This window comes from Ambystoma mexicanum, chromosome 3p (genome assembly GCF_040938575.1).
Source record: "Ambystoma mexicanum isolate Mex_15411 chromosome 3p, UKY_AmexF1_1, whole genome shotgun sequence".
NCBI classification, from domain to species: domain Eukaryota; kingdom Metazoa; phylum Chordata; class Amphibia; order Caudata; family Ambystomatidae; genus Ambystoma; species Ambystoma mexicanum.
In genome coordinates this window covers 9,328,106-9,346,759 of record NC_090925.1, presented here as the reverse complement: position 1 = coordinate 9,346,759, position 18,654 = coordinate 9,328,106, and the positions used below count along the sequence as shown (strand labels likewise).

Sequence of the window (18,654 nt, the reverse complement as noted above, 5' to 3'; positions counted from 1 at the left end):
TGTCAGATTAAGTCTGTTTTCAGTGTCGCTGGTAACAAGGGTCTTACAATGAAAGGAGTGGGGTCGCTGCTAAGGCAAGCACCCACGTCTTATTATCTCTGCTGCTAATGGTGATGGGGGACATGGGTGTGGGTGGAGGCTGTGGGCGGGAAGCTGGAGTCCAGCGACTTGACTCACAGGGCCAGTGAATAGAGCACACTTCTCTAGCACCCCCTAGAGTGTGATAAAGAAATCTAGTGGTGAATATTTACATTTGCATTTGAATACAATAAAATAACCGCTTTACTGTGCTGTTATGCGCTCTGAGGCCCACGGGCGTGTAGCGCCTAATAAGGATTTAAATAAATAAATCAAATAAATAGGAACATATTGATGGGAGGCTGACAATCAATGCTCTGGAGACTTTCTCAGAACAGTGGCCCAGGGCCGTGATCAATTTGAAACCTTCCAGTCCTCAACCTTCAGTTGTGCAAATGCCAGTCAGTGTGGCACGGCTATGCCTAGACCTCCTGCCCCTGTGGGAGAAGTCTGGGGTTGCTTGAAGTCTTGCACAGAGGAGATGGGTTCAACTGCCCCTTTTGGACTGGCACCAAACCTAGTGTTCATTTGGTGTTTCCTCTTCTGTAGTGGCATGGCAGGGTATCTCCAAGTAATGCCAGCTGCCATGATTCATTCAAAACCTTGCTTCCATGATCCTTCAGCGCTGTACCTACTGATGCCGCCATTTTCATTGTCTGCCATCTTGCAGGAAATTGAAGACACGCAGAATGGCGCCGGTGCTCGGCATCGCTGTTCTGGTCCTCGTGTACGGGTGCGCCGATGGCAGAAAGGTCACTGCGGTTCTCACTGTTCCCAATGGTGGACCTTGGGGAGACTGGCATCCCATCGAGATGTGCCCTGATCGACAATATGCCGTTGGATTTTCTCTGAAGGTATGATAGCTTTTGGCTAAACATTTGTTCTGAATATTAGCAATGTGCACAGTTGCCAGGTCGCCATCGCCCTTCTTCAGCACATCCGGAGCAGACACCGTCAGACCTGCATTGCCTCTTTGCCTTATGAGGAGGCATCTTGAGCTGGCGGTCCATGGATTTTGGTCTTGGGAACCTATTTGCCAGTTGTTTTCTTCATGTTGATTTCCATTGTTTCGAAGGTTCAGCTGGAGTACCTCTTGCATTCAATTTCATTTCTTCATGTAGTTGACACCCAATTATACTAGATTCTCTGCACTCGTGCCACCCGTGAGCGGCGTGGAGTGCTACAGATTGGTCCTAGCATTCAAGTTGCCTGTGCTTCCGGGGAGTTCATGTGGAGATCGGGGTTTAGAATTGGTGGGTCTTAAGTTTGGCTTAGTACTGCTTCAGGGATTTGGCTTCTATAGTCGGGGACTGGGCATGGAATGGTGTCCTTCTCCTCAGAGTCCATGATAGGAATGCCAAATCTTCATTTTAGTTTGTGGCCTTGAAGTTTATATTTGCGGTGAAGAAGTGCCCTGTCCATTTATGTGGAACTACTGCTGGGTAACGAAGGGGGCCCCAAACATAGCATGATGCTTCCCAGGGTCCTAATGAGAGGATCCATTGGTCGCATCCTCTTACCCCACTCCTGGGGGCAAGGGACAGTCACGGGTCACATAGATGCAACACTGGCCCTATAGAAGCTAGCATGGGATCAGGGTTCCTGCAAAAGCATAATGAAAATAATTCTCAACTTCCACCTGCATTCAATTACTATCCAGTCCCTCGTTATTGTGCCCCAGAAAAATTCAGTTAGCATGGTCCCCTCAAGACATCCGAGCTCAGGACGGGAAGAGAGCATAATTCCTTCAAGGGGACGCGGCATTCAGAGCAGAGTCAGGGACTCTGGCATCCTGCTTGGTCATCGCAAACCTTTTCATCTTGGGTAGACATCGAGAGCAGTTTAGACATTTCTTTGTGGCTTGCCGGGAAGGTCCTGAGCAGTAACTGAGGGCTGGTGGACCATGAGCAAGATGACCACAGTGTTCACAGGCACACGGAAATCATTGCGGTTCAGCAGGAAATCCAACACCTGAACATGCACAGGATTGAAGACAACATGAATATTAGAAAATGTCCATCCAAGATGTCAGACCATTTGTTTAGACTTGGTTCATCCTAAGGCCTTCTCAGTAAGATCAGATGAGGAATTTAGAGGCAGCCAATCACATTCTCAAACACAGAGTGAGCACAGGAGCACGGAGGACTGTACTATATAAACTCCAAGCCACAGTCAGTCTGTGTGGGAAATACTTTGCTGGTGGTTGGAGAGAGAAGGGAGCTTTTAAGGTTAGTTGTGTGAGGAGAGGGAGGAGGTTGGAAGATATAGGAGGAGAACGAGGAGGAAGAAGGGAGGTAGGAGGAACATAAGTAGAAGGAATGAGAAAGTAGGGGAAGTGACTGCGTCATAACCAGGTGGAAGAAGTGGCGAGGAGCAGTGGTAACTTCACAAGGAGGTGGAAGGTGGTATCTGAGAGGAATGTGGGTCAAGAGTAGTGAAAGGGAAGGGAGGAGCTGACCACCTCAAGAGGTGGTGAAGGACAGGAGTCAGGAGGGTGTTGGTGAAAGCAAGGAAGACAGGGCGGTCTGATCTTAAGGAGGAGATTTGGGAACAGCTGAAGAAATTGAACCGAGACGAGAAGGAGGAGATCAAAGAGCATCAGTGAAGGGCAGTGAGACCAATAAAAGATAAGAAGAAGACCATGGAGATCCGGAGGAGATATATTAGGAAGAAGAAGACCATGGAGATCCGGAGGAAATATATTAGGAATAAGAAGACCATGGGGATCTGGAGGAGGTATATTAGGAAGAAGAAGACCATGGAGATCTGGAGGAAGTATCTTAGGAAGAAGAAGACCATGGAGATATGGAGGAGGTATATTAGGAAGAAGAAGACCATGGAGATCTGGCGGAGGTATTTTAGGAAGAAGAAGACCATGGAGATCTGGAGGAGGTATATTAGGAAGAAGAAGACCATGGAGATCTGGAGGAGGTATATTAGGAAGAAGAAGACCACAGAGATCTGGAGGATGTATATTAGGAAGAAGAAGACCACGGAGATCTGGAGGAGGTATATTAGTAAGAAGAAGACCATGGAGATCCAGAGGAGGTATATTAGGAAGAAGAAGACCATGGAGATCTGGAGGAGGTATATTAGGAAGAAGACCATGGAGATCTGGAGGAGGTATATTAGGAAGAGGAAGACCATGGGGATCTGGAGGAGGTATATTAGGAAGAAGAAGACCATGGAGATCTGGAGCAGGTATATTAGGAAACAGAAGACCATGCAGTTCTGGAGGAGGTATATTAGGAAGAAGGAGACCATGGAGATCTGGAGGAGGTATATTAGGAAGAAGAAGACCATGGAGATCTGGAGGAGGTATATTAGGAAGAAGAAGGCCATGGAGATCTGGAGGAGGTATATTAGGAAGAAGAAGGCCATGGAGATCTGGAGGTGATATATTAGGAAGAAGAAGGCCATGGAGATCTGGAGGAGGTATATTAGGAAGAAGAAGAACTTGGAGGTTGATTGGTTGCACATTGTTTGTTCAGATAAAATTGCTCAAGGCAGATTTGTTCTTTTAAAAACACATTTCTTTGCAAATATAATGGTGGGGGGAGACCCAACACAGCCTTCCCACCATGATTAAACACCTAAAGCCATCCCCCCCGGATATATTTGTGAGGAAAAGCGTTACAGAATTGTAAACAAATGGGCCTTGAGCAAATAGGTCAGCGATTAAATGGGGGTATTGCGGCTAGCTTTGAGGGACCCCCAAGAGGACAGACTATCGGCCCTACGAGTGGGGAGCAGGACTTCATGGGGGCAACTGAGACAAGGAAGAACAGTCTAAGCGTCTTGTCTGTACAGTGCACTCCTGCGGAATTTGCCCAGTTTTCACAAGGTTTTAATATTATTCTCTGCCACCTGCGAGAGAGCGGCAGAACAGGAACTGATGGGCTGGAAACCACTTAAACCTGAGAGAGTGGTAGGGGAACAGCTGAGGGTGTGAGAAACCTCACAAGCCCGAAAGGTACGGGAAGAGCAGAGTGTGCAGGAAATCCCACTGGTCCGATAGACTGACAGAAGAAGAACAGAGGGGAGGAAACACTCCAAGCCCGAGAAAGTGGTAGAGGAAGAGCAGAGTGTGCAGGAAATCCCACTGGTCCGATAGACTGATAGAGGAAGAACAGAGGGCCTGAAACACTCCAGCCCGAGAGAGTGGTAGGGGAAGAGCAGAGTGTGCAGGAAATCCCACAGGTCCAATAGACTGACAGAGGAACAACAGAGGAGTGGAAACACTCCACGCATGAGAGAGCGGTAGGGGAAGAGCAGAGTGTGCAGGATTTCCCACAGGTCCAATAGACTGACAGAGGAAGAACAGAGGGGTGGAAACACTCCACGCCTGAGAGAGCGGTAGGGGAAGAGCAGAGTGTGCAGGAAATCCCAGAAGAGCAGATTGTGCAGGAAATCCCACAGGTCTGATAGACTACAGAGGAAGAACAGAGGGCTGGAAACACTCCAGGCCTGAGAGAGTGGTAGAGGAAGAGCAGAGTGTGTAGGAAATCCCACAGGTCAGATAGACTGACAGAGGAATAATAGAGGGGAGAAACACTCCAAGCCTGAGAGAGTGGTAGAGGAAGCGCAGAAGGTACAGGAAATCCCACAGGTCCGAGAGACTGCCAGAGGAAGAACAGAAGGGGTGGAAACACTCGAAGCCTGAGAGAGTGGTAGAGGAAGATCAGAGTGTGCAGGAAATCCCACAGGTCCGAGAGACTGACAGAGGAAGAACAGAGGGCCTGCAACACTCCAAGCCTGAGAGTGGTAGGGGAAGAGCAGAGTGTGCAGGAAATCCCACAGGTCCGAGAGAATGACAGAGGAAGAACGGAGGGGGTGGAAACACTCCAAGCCTGAGTGAGTGGTAGGGGAAGAACAGAGTGTGCAGGAAATCCCACAGGTCCGATAGACTGATAGAGGAAGAACAGAGGGCCTGCAACACTCCAAGCCCGAGAGAGTGGTAGGGGAAGAGCAGAGTGTGTAGGAAATCCCACAAATCCAAGAGACTGACAGAGGAAGAATAGAGGGCTGCAAACACTCCACGGCTGAGAGAACCCTAGGGGAAGAGCAGAGTGTGCAGGAAATCACACAGGTCTGATAGACTGACAGAGGAAGAACAGAGGGCGGGACACACTCTACGCCTGAGAGAGCAGTAGTGGAAGAGCAGAGTGTGTAGGAAATCACACAGGTCAGAGAGACTGACAGAGGAAGAACAGAGGAGTGGAAACACTCTACGCCTGAGAGAGCAGTAGTGGAAGAGCAGAGTGTGCAGGAAATCCTAGAAGAGCAGAGTGTGCAGGAAATCCCAGAAGAGCAGAGTGTGCAGGAAATCTCACAGGTCCAATAGACTGACAGAGGAAGAACAGAGGAGTGGAAACACTCTACGCCTGAGAGAGCAGTAGTGGAAGAGCAGAGTGTGCAGGAAATCCCAGAAGAGCAGAGTGTGCAGGAAATCTCACAGGTCCAATAGACTGACAGAGGAAGAACAGAGGGGGTGGAAACACTCCAAGCCTGAGAGTGGTAGGGGAAGAGCAGAGTGTGCAGGAAATCCACAGGTCTGATAGACTGACAGAGGACGAACGGAGGGCCTGAAACACTCCAAACCCGAGAGAGTGGTTGGAAGAGCAGAGTTTGCAGTAAATCCTACAGGTCCGATAGACTGACAGAGGAAGAACAGATGGGGTGGAAACAGTCCAAGTCTGAGAGAGCGGTAGGGGAAGAGCAGAGTGTGCAGGAAATCCCACAGGTCCGATAGACTGACAGAGGAAGAACAGAGTGGGTGTAAACACTCTACGCCTGAGAGAGCGGTAGGGGAAGAGCAGAGTGTGCAGGAAATCCCAGAAGAGCAGAGTGTGCAGGAAATCCCACAGGTCTGATAGACTGACAGAGGAAGAACAGAGGGCGGGAAACACTCCGGGCCTGAGAGAGTGGTAGAGGAAGAGCATAGTGTGCAGGAAATCCCACAGGTCAGATAGAAAGCCAGAGGAAGAACAGAAGGGGTGGAAACACTCCAAGCCTGAGAGTGGTAGGGGAAGAGCAGAGTGTGCAGGAAATCCCACAGGTCCGAGAGAATGACAGAGGAAGAACACAGGGGGTGGAAACACTTCAAACCTGAGTGAGTGGTAGGGGAAGAGCAGAGTGTGCAGGAAATCCCACAGGTCCGATAGACTGACAGAGGAAGAACAGAAGGGGTGGAAACACTCCAAGCCCGGAAGAGTGGTAGGGGAAGAGCAGAGGGTACAGGAAATCCCACAGGTCCGGGAGACTGCCAGAGGAAGAACAGAAGGGGTGGAAACACTCCAAGCCTGAGAGAGTGGTAGGGGAAGCACAGAGAGTACAGGAAATCCCACAGGTCCGAGAGACTGCCAGAGGAAGAACAGAAGGGGTGGAAACACTCCAAGTCTGAGAGAGTGGTAGAGGAAGATCAGAGTGTGCAGGAAATCCCACAGGTCCGAGAGACTGACGGAGGAAGAACAGAGGAGGTGGAAACACTCCAAGCCTGAGAGTGGTAGGGGAAGAGCAGAGTGTGCAGGAAATCCCACAGGTCCGATAGACTGACAGAGGAAGAACAGAGGGGTGGAAACACTCCAAGCCTGAGAGTGGTAAGGGAAGAGCAGAGTGTGCAGGAAATCCCACAGGTCCGAGAGAATGACAGAGGAAGAACGGAGGGGGTGGAAACACTCCAAGCCTGAGTGAGTGGTAGGGGAAGAACAGAGTGTGCAGGAAATCCCACAGGTCCGATAGACTGACAGAGGAAGAACAGAGGGGTGGAAACACTCTACGCCTGAGAGAGCAGTAGGGGAAGAGCAGAGTGTGCAGGAAATCCCAGAAGAGCAGAGTGTGCAGAAAATCCCACAAATCCAAGAGACTAACAGAGGAAGAATAGAGGGCTGGAAACACTCCACAGCTGAGAGAGCCCTAGGGGAAGAGCAGAGTGTGCAGGAAATCCCAGAAGAGCAGAGTGTGCAGGAAATCCCACAGGTCCGGAAGACTGCCAGAGGAAGAACAGAAGGGGTAGAAACACTCCAAGCCTGAGACTGGTAGGGGAAGAGCAGAGTGTGCAGGAAATCCCACAGGTCTGATAGACTGACAGAGGAAAAACAGAAGGGTGGAAACAATCCAAGCCTGAGAGAGTGGTAGGGGAAGCGCAGAGGGTACAGGAAATCCCACAGGTCCAGAAGACTGCCAGAGGAAGAACAGAAGGGGTGGAAACACTCCAAGCCTGAGAGTGGTAGGGGAAGAGCAGAGTGTGCAGGAAATCCCACAGGTCCGAGAGAATGACACAGGAAGAACAGAGGGGGTGGAAACACTCCAAGCCTGAGTGAGTGGTAGGGGAAGAGCAGAGTGTGCAGGAAATCCCACAGATCCAATAGGCTGACAGAGGAAGAATAGAGGGCTGGAAACACTCTACGACTGAGAGAGCAGCAGGAGAAGAGCAGAGTGTGTAGGAAATCCCAGAAGAGCAGAGTGTGCAGGAAATCTCACAGGTCCAATAGGCTGACAGAGGAAGAATAGAGGACTGGAAACACTCTACGCCTGAGAGAGCAGCAGGAGAAGAGCAGAGTTTGTAGGAAATCCCACAAATCCGAGAGACTGACAGAGGAAGAATAGAGGGCTGGAAACACTCCACGGCTGAGAGAGCCCTAGGGGAAGAGCAGAGTGTGCAGGAAATCCCAGAAGAGCAGAGTGTGCAGGAAATCCCCACAGGTCCAATAGACTGATAGAGGAAGAACAGAGGGCCAGAAACACTCCAAGCCCGAGAGAGTGGTAGGGGAAGAGCAGAGTGTGCAGGAAATCCCACAGGTCCGATAGACTGACAGAGGAAGAACAGAGGGGTGGAAACACTTTACGCCTGAGAGAGCAGTAGGGGAAGAGCAGAGTGTGTAGGAAATCCCAGAAGAGCAGAGTGTGCAGGAAATCCCACAGGTCCGATAGACTGACAGAGGAAGAATAGAGGACTGGAAACACTCTACGCCTGAGAGAGCAGCAGGAGAAGAGCAGAGTGTGCAGGAAATCCCACAAATCCAAGAGACTGACAGAGGAAGAACAGAGGGGGTGGAAACACTCCAAGCCTGAGAGTGGTAGGGGAAGAGCAGAGTGTGCAGGAAATCCCACAGATCCGAGAGACTGACAGAGGAAGAACAGAGGGGGTGGAAACACTCCATGGCTGAGAGTGGTAGGGGAAGAGCAGAGTGTGCAGGAAATCCCACAGGTCCGAGAGAATGACAGAGGAAGAACAGAGGGGGTGGAAACACTCCAAGCCTGAGTGAGTGGTAGGGGAAGAGCAGAGTGTGCAGGAAATCCCACAGGTCCGATAGACTGCCAGAGGAAGAACAGAGGGGGTGGAAACACTCCATGGCTGAGAGTGGTAGGGGAAGAGCAGAGTGTGCAGGAAATCCCACAGGTCCGAGAGAATGACAGAGGAAGAACAGAGGGGGTGGAAACACTCCAAGCCTGAGTGAGTGGTAGGGGAAGAGCAGAGTGTGCAGGAAATCCCACAGATCCGAGAGACTGACAGAGGAAGAACAGAGGGGGTGGAAACACTCCATGGCTGAGAGTGGTAGGGGAAGAGCAGAGTGTGCAGGAAATCCCACAGGTCCGAGAGAATGACAGAGGAAGAACAGAGGGGGTGGAAACACTCCAAGCCTGAGTGAGTGGTAGGGGAAGAGCAGAGTGTGCAGGAAATCCCACAGGTCCGATAGACTGCCAGAGGAAGAACGGAGGGCCTGAAACACTCCAAACCTGAGAGAATGGTTGGAAGAGCAGAGTTTGCAGTAAATCCTACAGGTCCGATAGACTGACAGAGGAAGAACAGAGGGGGTGGAAACACTCCAAGTCTGAGAGAGTGGTAGGGGAAGAGCAGAATGTGCAGGTAATCTCACAGGTCCAATAGACTGACAGAGGAAGAACAGATGGGGTGGAAACAGTCCAAGCCTGAGAGAGCGGTAGGGGAAGAGCAGAGTGTGCAGGAAATCCCACAGGTCTGATAGACTGACAGAGGAAGAACAGAGGGCGGGAAACACTCCAGGCCTGAGAGAGTGGTAGAGGAAGAGCATAGTGTGCAGGAAATCCCACAGGTCAGATAGAGAGGAAGAACAGACGGGGTGGAAACAATCCAAGCCTGAGAGAGTGGTAGGGGAAGCGCAGAGGGTAAAGGAAATCCCACAGGTCAGAGAGACTGCCAGAGGAAGAACAGAAGGGGTGGAAACACTCCAAGCCTGAGAGTGTGGTAGAGGAAGATGGGAGTGTGCAGGAAATCCCACAGGTCAGAGAGACTGACAGAGGAAGAACAGAGGGGGTGGAAACACTCCAAGCCTGAGAGTGGTAGGGGAAGAGCAGAGTGTGCAGGAAATCCCACAGGTCCGAGAGAATGACAGAGGAGGAACACAGGGGGTGGAAACACTCCAAACCTGAGTGAGTGGTAGGGGAAGAGCAGAGTGTGCAGGAAATCCCACAGGTCCAATAGACTGATAGAGGAAGAACAGAGGGCCTGAAACACTCCAAGCCCGAGAGAGTGGTAGGGGAAGAGCAGAGTGTGCAGGAAATCCCACAGGTCCGATAGACTGACAGAGGAAGAACAGAGGGGTGGAAACACACTACGCCTGAGAGAGCAGTAGGGGAAGAGCAGAGTGTGCAGGAAATCCCAGAAGAGCAGAGTGTGCAGAAAATACCACAAATCCAAGAGACTAACAGAGGAAGAATAGAGGGCTGGAAACACTCCACGGCTGAGAGAGCCCTAGGGGAAGAGCAGAGTGTGCAGGAAATCCCACAGGTCTGATAGACTGACAGAGGAAGAACAGAGGGTGGAAACACTCCACGCATGAGAGAGCGGTAGGGGAAGAGCAGAGTGTGCAGGAAATCCCACAGGTCCGGAAGACTGCCAGAGGAAGAACAGAAGGGGTAGAAACACTCCAAGCCTGAGACTGGTAGGGGAAGAGCAGAGTGTGCAGGAAATCCCACAGGTCTGAGAGAATGACACAGGAAGAACAGAGGGGGTGGAAACACTCCAAGCCTGAGTGAGTGGTAGGGGAAGAGCAGAGTGTGCAGGAAATCCCACAGGTCCGATAGACTGACAGAGGAAGAACAGAGGGGTGGAAACACTCCACGGCTGAGAGAGCCCTAGGGGAAGAGCAGAGTATGCAGGAAATCCCAGAAGAGCAGAGTGTGCAGGAAATCCCACAGGTCCGAGAAACTGACAGAGAAAGAACAGAGGGCCTGAAACACTCCAAGCCCGAGAGAGTGGTATGGGAAGAGCAGAGTGTGCAGGAAATCCCACAGATCCGATAGACTGACAGAGGAAGAACAGAGGGGTGGAAACACTTTACGCCTGAGAGAGCAGTAGGGGAAGAACAGAGTGTATAGGAAATCCCAGAAGAGCAGAGTGTGCAGGAAATCTCACAGGTCCAATAGACTGACAGAGGAAGAATAGAGGGCTGGAAACACTCCACGGCTGAGAGAGCCCTAGGGGAAGAGCAGAGTGTGCAGGAAATCCCAGAAGAGCAGAGTGTGCAGGAAATCCCACAGGTCCAATAGACTGATAGAGGAAGAACAGAGGGCCAGAAACACTCCAAGCCCGAGAGAGTGGTAGGGGAAGAGCAGAGTGTGCAGGAAATCCCACAGGTCCGATAGACTGACAGAGGAAGAACAGAGGGCTGGAAACACTCCACGGCTGAGAGAGCCCTAGGGGAAGAGCAGAGTGTGCAGGAAATCCCACAGGTCTGATAGACTGACAGAGGAAGAACAGAGGCCGGGAAACACTCCAGGCCTGAGAGAGTGGTAGAGGAAGAGCAGAGTGTGCAGGAAATCCCACAGGTCAGATAAACTGACAGAGGAAGAACAGAGGGGGTGGAAACACTCCAAGCCTGAGAGTGGTAGGGGAAGAGCAGAGTGTGCAGGAAATCCCACAGGTCCGATAGACTGACAGAGGAAGAACAGAGGGGTGGAAACACTCCAAGCCTGAGAGTGGTAGGGGAAGAGCAGAGTGTGCAGGAAATCCCACAGGTCCGAGAGAATGACAGAGGAAGAACAGAGGGGGTGGAAACACTCCAAGCCTGAGTGAGTGGTAGGGGAAGAACAGAGTGTGCAGGAAATCCCACAGGTCCGATAGACTGACAGAGGAAGAACAGAGGGGTGGAAACACTTTACGCCTGAGAGAGCAGTAGGGGAAGAGCAGAGTGTGTAGGAAATCCCAGAAGAGCAGAGTGTGCAGGAAATCTCACAGATCCAATAGGCTGACAGAGGAAGAATAGAGGACTGGAAACACTCTACGCCTGAGAGAGCAGCAGGAGAAGAGCAGAGTGTGTAGGAAATCCCAGAAGAGCAAAGTGTGCAGGAAATCCCACAGGTCCGATAGACTGACAGAGGAAGAATAGAGGGCTGGAAACACTCCACGGCTGAGAGAGCCCTAGGGGAAAAGCAGAGGGTACAGGAAATCCCACAGGTCCGGAAGACTGCCAGAGGAAGAACAGAAGGGGTGGAAACACTCCAAGCCTGAGAGTGGTAGGGGAAGAGCAGAGTGTGCAGGAAATCCCACAGGTCCGAGAGAATGACAGAGGAAGAACAGAGGGGGTGGAAACACTCCAAGCCTGAGTGAGTGGTAGGGGAAGAGCAGAGTGTGCAGGAAATCCCACAGGTCCGATAGACTGCCAGAGGAAGAACGGAGGGCCTGAAACACTCCAAACCTGAGAGAGTGGTTGGAAGAGCAGAGTTTGCAGTAAATCCTACAGGTCCGATAGACTGACAGAGGAAGAACAGAGGGGGTGGAAACACTCCAAGTCTGAGAGAGTGGTAGGGGAAGAGCAGAATGTGCAGGTAATCTCACAGGTCCAATAGACTGACAGAGGAAGAACAGATGGGGTGGAAACAGTCCAAGCCTGAGAGAGCGGTAGGGGAAGAGCAGAGTGTGCAGGAAATCCCACAGGTCTGATAGACTGACAGAGGAAGAACAGAGGGCGGGAAACACTCCAGGCCTGAGAGAGTGGTAGAGGAAGAGCATAGTGTGCAGGAAATCCCACAGGTCAGATAGAGAGGAAGAACAGACGGGGTGGAAACAATCCAAGCCTGAGAGAGTGGTAGGGGAAGCGCAGAGGGTAAAGGAAATCCCACAGGTCAGAGAGACTGCCAGAGGAAGAACAGAAGGGGTGGAAACACTCCAAGCCTGAGAGAGTGGTAGAGGAAGATGAGAGTGTGCAGGAAATCCCACAGGTCAGAGAGACTGACAGAGGAAGAACAGAGGGGGTGGAAACACTCCAAGCCTGAGAGTGGTAGGGGAAGAGCAGAGTGTGCAGGAAATCCCACAGTTCCGAGAGAATGACAGAGGAGGAACACAGGGGGTGGAAACACTCCAAACCTGAGTGAGTGGTAGGGGAAGAGCAGAGTGTGCAGGAAATCCCACAGGTCCAATAGACTGATAGAGGAAGAACAGAGGGCCTGAAACACTCCAAGCCCGAGAGAGTGGTAGGGGAAGAGCAGAGTGTGCAGGAAATCCCACAGGTCCGATAGACTGACAGAGGAAGAACAGAGGGGTGGAAACACTCTACGCCTGAGAGAGCAGTAGGGGAAGAGCAGAGTGTGCAGGAAATCCCAGAAGAGCAGAGTGTGCAGAAAATCCCACAAATCCAAGAGACTAACAGAGGAAGAATAGAGGGCTGGAAACACTCCACGGCTGAGAGAGCCCTAGGGGAAGAGCAGAGTGTGCAGGAAATCCCACAGGTCTGATAGACTGACAGAGGAAGAACAGAGGGCGGGAAACACTCTAGGCCTGAGAGAGTGGTAGAGGAAGAGCAGAGTGTGCAGGAAATCCCACAGGTCAGATAGACTGACAGAGGAAGAACAGAGGGGGTGGAAACACTCCAAGCCTGAGAGTGGTAGGGGAAGAGCAGAGTGTGCAGGAAATCCCACAGGTCCGATAGACTGCCAGAGGAAGAACGGAGGGCCTGAAACACTCCAAACCTGAGAGAGTGGTTGGAAGAGCAGAGTTTGCAGTAAATCCTACAGGTCCGATAGACTGACAGAGGAAGAACAGAGGGGGTGGAAACACTCCAAGTCTGAGAGAGTGGTAGGGGAAGAGCAGAATGTGCAGGTAATCTCACAGGTCCAATAGACTGACAGAGGAAGAACAGATGGGGTGGAAACAGTCCAAGCCTGAGAGAGCGGTAGGGGAAGAGCAGAGTGTGCAGGAAATCCCACAGGTCTGATAGACTGACAGAGGAAGAACAGAGGGCGGGAAACACTCCAGGCCTGAGAGAGTGGTAGAGGAAGAGCATAGTGTGCAGGAAATCCCACAGGTCAGATAGAGAGGAAGAACAGACGGGGTGGAAACAATCCAAGCCTGAGAGAGTGGTAGGGGAAGCGCAGAGGGTAAAGGAAATCCCACAGGTCAGAGAGACTGCCAGAGGAAGAACAGAAGGGGTGGAAACACTCCAAGCCTGAGAGAGTGGTAGAGGAAGATGAGAGTGTGCAGGAAATCCCACAGGTCAGAGAGACTGACAGAGGAAGAACAGAGGGGGTGGAAACACTCCAAGCCTGAGAGTGGTAGGGGAAGAGCAGAGTGTGCAGGAAATCCCACAGTTCCGAGAGAATGACAGAGGAGGAACACAGGGGGTGGAAACACTCCAAACCTGAGTGAGTGGTAGGGGAAGAGCAGAGTGTGCAGGAAATCCCACAGGTCCAATAGACTGATAGAGGAAGAACAGAGGGCCTGAAACACTCCAAGCCCGAGAGAGTGGTAGGGGAAGAGCAGAGTGTGCAGGAAATCCCACAGGTCCGATAGACTGACAGAGGAAGAACAGAGGGGTGGAAACACTCTACGCCTGAGAGAGCAGTAGGGGAAGAGCAGAGTGTGCAGGAAATCCCAGAAGAGCAGAGTGTGCAGAAAATCCCACAAATCCAAGAGACTAACAGAGGAAGAATAGAGGGCTGGAAACACTCCACGGCTGAGAGAGCCCTAGGGGAAGAGCAGAGTGTGCAGGAAATCCCACAGGTCTGATAGACTGACAGAGGAAGAACAGAGGGCGGGAAACACTCTAGGCCTGAGAGAGTGGTAGAGGAAGAGCAGAGTGTGCAGGAAATCCCACAGGTCAGATAGACTGACAGAGGAAGAACAGAGGGGGTGGAAACACTCCAAGCCTGAGAGTGGTAGGGGAAGAGCAGAGTGTGCAGGAAATCCCACAGGTCCGATAGACTGACAGAGGAAGAACAGAGGGGTGGAAACACTCTACACCTGAGACAGCAATAGGGGAAGAGCAGAGTGTGTAGGAAATCCCAGAAGAGCAGAGTGTGCAGGAAATCCCACACATCCAAGAGACTGACAGAGGAAGAATAGAGGGCTGGAAACACTCCACGGCTGAGAGAGCCCTAGGGGAAGAGCAGAGTGTGCAGGAAATCCCACAGGTCCGATAGACTGATAGAGGAAGAACAGAGGGCCTGAAACACTCCAAGCCTGAGAGAGTGGTAGGGGAAGAGCAGAGTGTGCAGGAAATCCCACAGGTCCGATAGAATGAAAGAGGAAGAACAGAGGGTTGAAACACTCTACACCTGAGAGAGCAATAGGGGAAGAGCAGAGTGTGTAGGAAATCCCAGAAGAGCAGAGTGTGCAGGAAATCCCACACATCCAAGAGACTGACAGAGGAAGAACAGAGGGGTTGGAAACACTCCAAGTCTGAGAGAGTGGTAGGGGAAGAGCAGAATGTGCAGGTAATCTCACAGGTCCAATAGACTGACAGAGGAAGAACAGATGGGGTGGAAACAGTCCAAGCCTGAGAGAGCGGTAGGGGAAGAGCAGAGTGTGCAGGAAATCCCACAGGTCTGATAGACTGACAGAGGAAGAACAGAGGGCGGGAAACACTCCAGGCCTGAGAGAGTGGTAGAGGAAGAGCATAGTGTGCAGGAAATCCCACAGGTCAGATAGAGAGGAAGAACAGATGGGGTGGAAACAATCCAAGCCTGAGAGAGTGGTAGGGGAAGCGCAGAGGGTAAAGGAAATCCCACAGGTCAGAGAGACTGCCAGAGGAAGAACAGAAGGGGTGGAAACACTCCAAGCCTGAGAGAGTGGTAGAGGAAGATGAGAGTGTGCAGGAAATCCCACAGGTCAGAGAGACTGACAGAGGAAGAACAGAGGGGGTGGAAACACTCCAAGCCTGAGAGTGGTAGGGGAAGAGCAGAGTGTGCAGGAAATCCCACAGGTCCGAGAGAATGACAGAGGAAGAACAGAGGGCGGGAAACACTCCAGGCCTGAGAGAGTGGTAGAGGAAGAGCAGAGTGTGCAGGAAATCCCACAGGTCAGATAGACTGACAGAGGAAGAACAGAGGGGGTGGAAACTCTCCAAGCCTGAGAGTGGTAGGGGAAGAGCAGAGTGTGCAGGAAATCCCACAGGTCCGATAGACTGACAGAGGAAGAACAGAGGGGTGGAAACACTCTACACCTGAGACAGCAATAGGGGAAGAGCAGAGTGTGTAGGAAATCCCAGAAGAGCAGAGTGTGCAGGAAATCCAACACATCCAAGAGACTGACAGAGGAAGAATAGAGGGCTGGAAACACTCCACGGCTGAGAGAGCCCTAGGGGAAGAGCAGAGTGTGCAGGAAATCACACAGGTCCGATAGACTGATAGAGGAAGAACAGAGGGCCTGAAACACTCCAAGCCCGAGAGAGTGGTAGGGGAAGAGCAGAGTGTGCAGGAAATCCCACAGGTCCGATAGAATGACAGAGGAAGAACAGAGGGTGGAAACACTCTACACCTGAGAGAGCAATAGGGGAAGAGCAGAGTGTGTAGGAAATCCCAGAAGAGCAGAGTGTGCAGGAAATCCCACACATCCAAGAGACTGACAGAGGAAGAACAGAGGGGTTGGAAACACTCCAAGCCTGAGAGAGTGGTAGGGGAAGAGCAGAGTGTGCAGGAAATCCCACAAGTCTGAGAGACTGACAAAGGAATAACAGAGGGGTTGGAAACACTCTAAGTCCGAGAGAGTGGTAGAAGAAGAGCAGAGAGTGCAGGAAATCCCACAGGTCCAATAGACTGATAGAGGAAGGACAGAGGGTCTGAAACACTCCAAGCCCGAGAGAGTGGTGGGGGAAGAGCAGAGTGTGCAGGAAATCCCACAGGTCTGATATCCTGACAGAGGAAGAACAGAGGGCGGGAAACAATCCAAGCCTGAGAGAGTGGTAGAGGAAGAGCAGAGTGTGCAGGAAATCACACAGGTCAGAGAGACTGACAGAGGAAGAACAGGGGGGTGGAAACACTCCAAGCCTGAGAGAGTGGTAGGGGAAGAGCAGAGTGTGCAGGAAATCCCACAGGTCCGATAAACACACAGAGGAAGAACAGAGGGGGTGGAAACACTTCAGGCCTGAGAAAGTGGTAGGGGAATGTCTGAGGAAGACTGGGAGAGTGGTAGGGGAAGAGCAGAGTGTGCAGGAAATCCCACAGGTTCGATAGACTGACAGAATAAGAACAGAGGGGTGGAAACTCTCCAAGCCTGAGAGAGTGGTAGGGGGAGAGCAGAGTGTGCAGGAATCCCACATGTCCGATAGACTGACAGGGGAAGAACAGGGGGGTGGAAACACTTTAAGCCTGAGAGAGGGGTAGGGGAAGAGCAGAGTGTGCAGGAAATCCCACAGATCCGAGAGACTGACAGAGGAAGAACAGAGGGGGTGGAAACACTCCAAGCCTGAGAGAGCGGTAGAGGAAGAACAGAGAGTTGGAAACACTCTACGCCTGAGAGAGCAGTAGGGGAAGAGCAGACTGCGCAGGAAATCCCAGAAGAGCAGAGTGTGCAGGAAATCCCACAGGTCTGATAGACTGACAGAGGAAGAACAGAGGGGTGGAAACACTCCAAGCCTGAGAGAGCGGTATGGGAAGAGCAGAGTGTGCAGGAAATCCCACAGGTCCAAAACTGACAGAGGAAGAACATAGGGGGTGGAAAGGCTCCAAGCCAGAGTGAGTGGTAGGGGAAGAGCAAAGTGTGCAGGAAATCCGACAGGTCCGAGAGACGGACAGAGGAAGAACAGAGGGACTGGAGAACACTACAGGCCTGAGCAAGTGGTAGGGGGGAATGGCTGAGGAAGCCTGAGAGAGTGGTAGGGGAAGAGCAGAGTGTGCAGGAAATCCGACAGGTCAGACAGACTGACAGGGGAATAACAGAGGGGGTGGAAAACTCTTCAAGCCTGAGAAAGTGGTAGGGGAACGGCTGAGGAAGCCTGAGAGAGTGGTAGACGAAGAGCAGAGTGTGCAGGAAATCCCACAGGTCCGATAGAGTGACAGAGGAAGAACAGATGGGTGGAAACACTTCAAGCCTGAGAGAGCGGTATGGGAAGAGCAGAGTGTGCAGGAAATCCCACAGGTCCGAGAGACTGACAGAGGAAGAACAGAGTGGGTGGGCACACTCCAAGCCTGAGAGAGTGATATGGAAAGAGCAGAGTGTGCAGGAAATCCCACAGGTTCGATAGACTGACAGAGGAAGAACAGAGGGGTGGAAACTCTCCAAGCCTGAGAGAGTGGTAGGGGAAGAGCAGAGTGTGCAGGAAATCCCACAGATCCGAGAGACTGACAGAGGAAGAACAGAGGGGTGGAAACACTCCAAGCCTGAGAGAGCGGTAGAGGAAGAGCAGATTGTGCAGGAAATCCCACAGGTCTGATAGACTGACAGAGGAAGAACAGAGGGGTGGAAACACTCCACGCCTGAGAGAGGGGTATGGGAAGAGCAGAATGTGCAGGAAATCCCACAGGTCCGAGACTGACAGAGGAAGAACATAGGGGGTGGAAAGACTCCAAGCCAGAGTGAGTGGTAGGGGAAGAGCAAAGTGTGCAGGAAATCCGACAGGTCCGAGAGACGGACAGAGGAAGAACAGAGGGACTGGAAAACACTTCAGGCCTGAGCAAGTGGTAGCGGGGAATGGCTGAGGAAGCCTGAGAGAGTGGTAGGGGAAGAGCAGAGTGTGCAGGAAATCCGACAGGTCCGACAGACTGACAGGGGAATAACAGAGGGGGTGGAAAACTCTTCAAGCCTGAGAAAGTGGGAGGGGAACGGCTGAGGAAGCCTAAGAGAGTGGTAGACGAAGAGCAGAGTGTGCAGGAAATCCCACAGGTCCGATAGACTGACAGAGGAAGAACAGAGGGGGTGGAAACACTCCAAGCCTGAGAGAGCGGTAGAGGAAGAGCAGAGTGTGCAGGAAATCCCACAGGTCCGATAGAGTGACAGAGGAAGAACAGAGGGGTGGAAACACTTCAAGCCTGAGAGAGCGGTATGGGAAGAGCAGAGTGTGCAGGAAATCCCACAGGTCCAAGAGACTGACAGAGGAAGAACAGAGTGGGTGGGCACACTCCAAGCCTGAGAGAGTGGTAGGGAAAGAGCAGAGTGTACAGGAAATCCCACAGGTCCGAGAGACTGACAGATGAAGAACAGAGGGGGTGGAAACACTCCAAGCCTGGGAGAGTGGTAGAGGAAGAGCAGAGTGTGCAGGAAATCCCACAGGTCCAAGAGATTGACAGAGGAAGAACAGAGGGGTGGAAACACTCCAAGCCTGAGAGTGGTAGGGGAAGATCAGAGTGTGCAGGAAATCCCACAGGTCTGAGAGACTGATAGAT

General features: G+C 51.8%; 1 protein-coding gene across 2 annotated transcripts in view; it reads left to right on the top strand.

Moving 5' to 3' along the window:
- LOC138579452 (vitelline membrane outer layer protein 1 homolog) overlaps nt 1-18,654 on the top strand; it is a 305,899-nt gene that overhangs the window by 124,867 nt on the left and 162,378 nt on the right. For both annotated transcript variants that reach the window (XM_069649781.1, XM_069649782.1), the window contains exon 2: nt 749-932. In XM_069649781.1, coding sequence (XP_069505882.1) covers nt 749-932 — 184 coding nt within the window. The remainder of the gene's footprint in view (nt 1-748; nt 933-18,654) is intronic.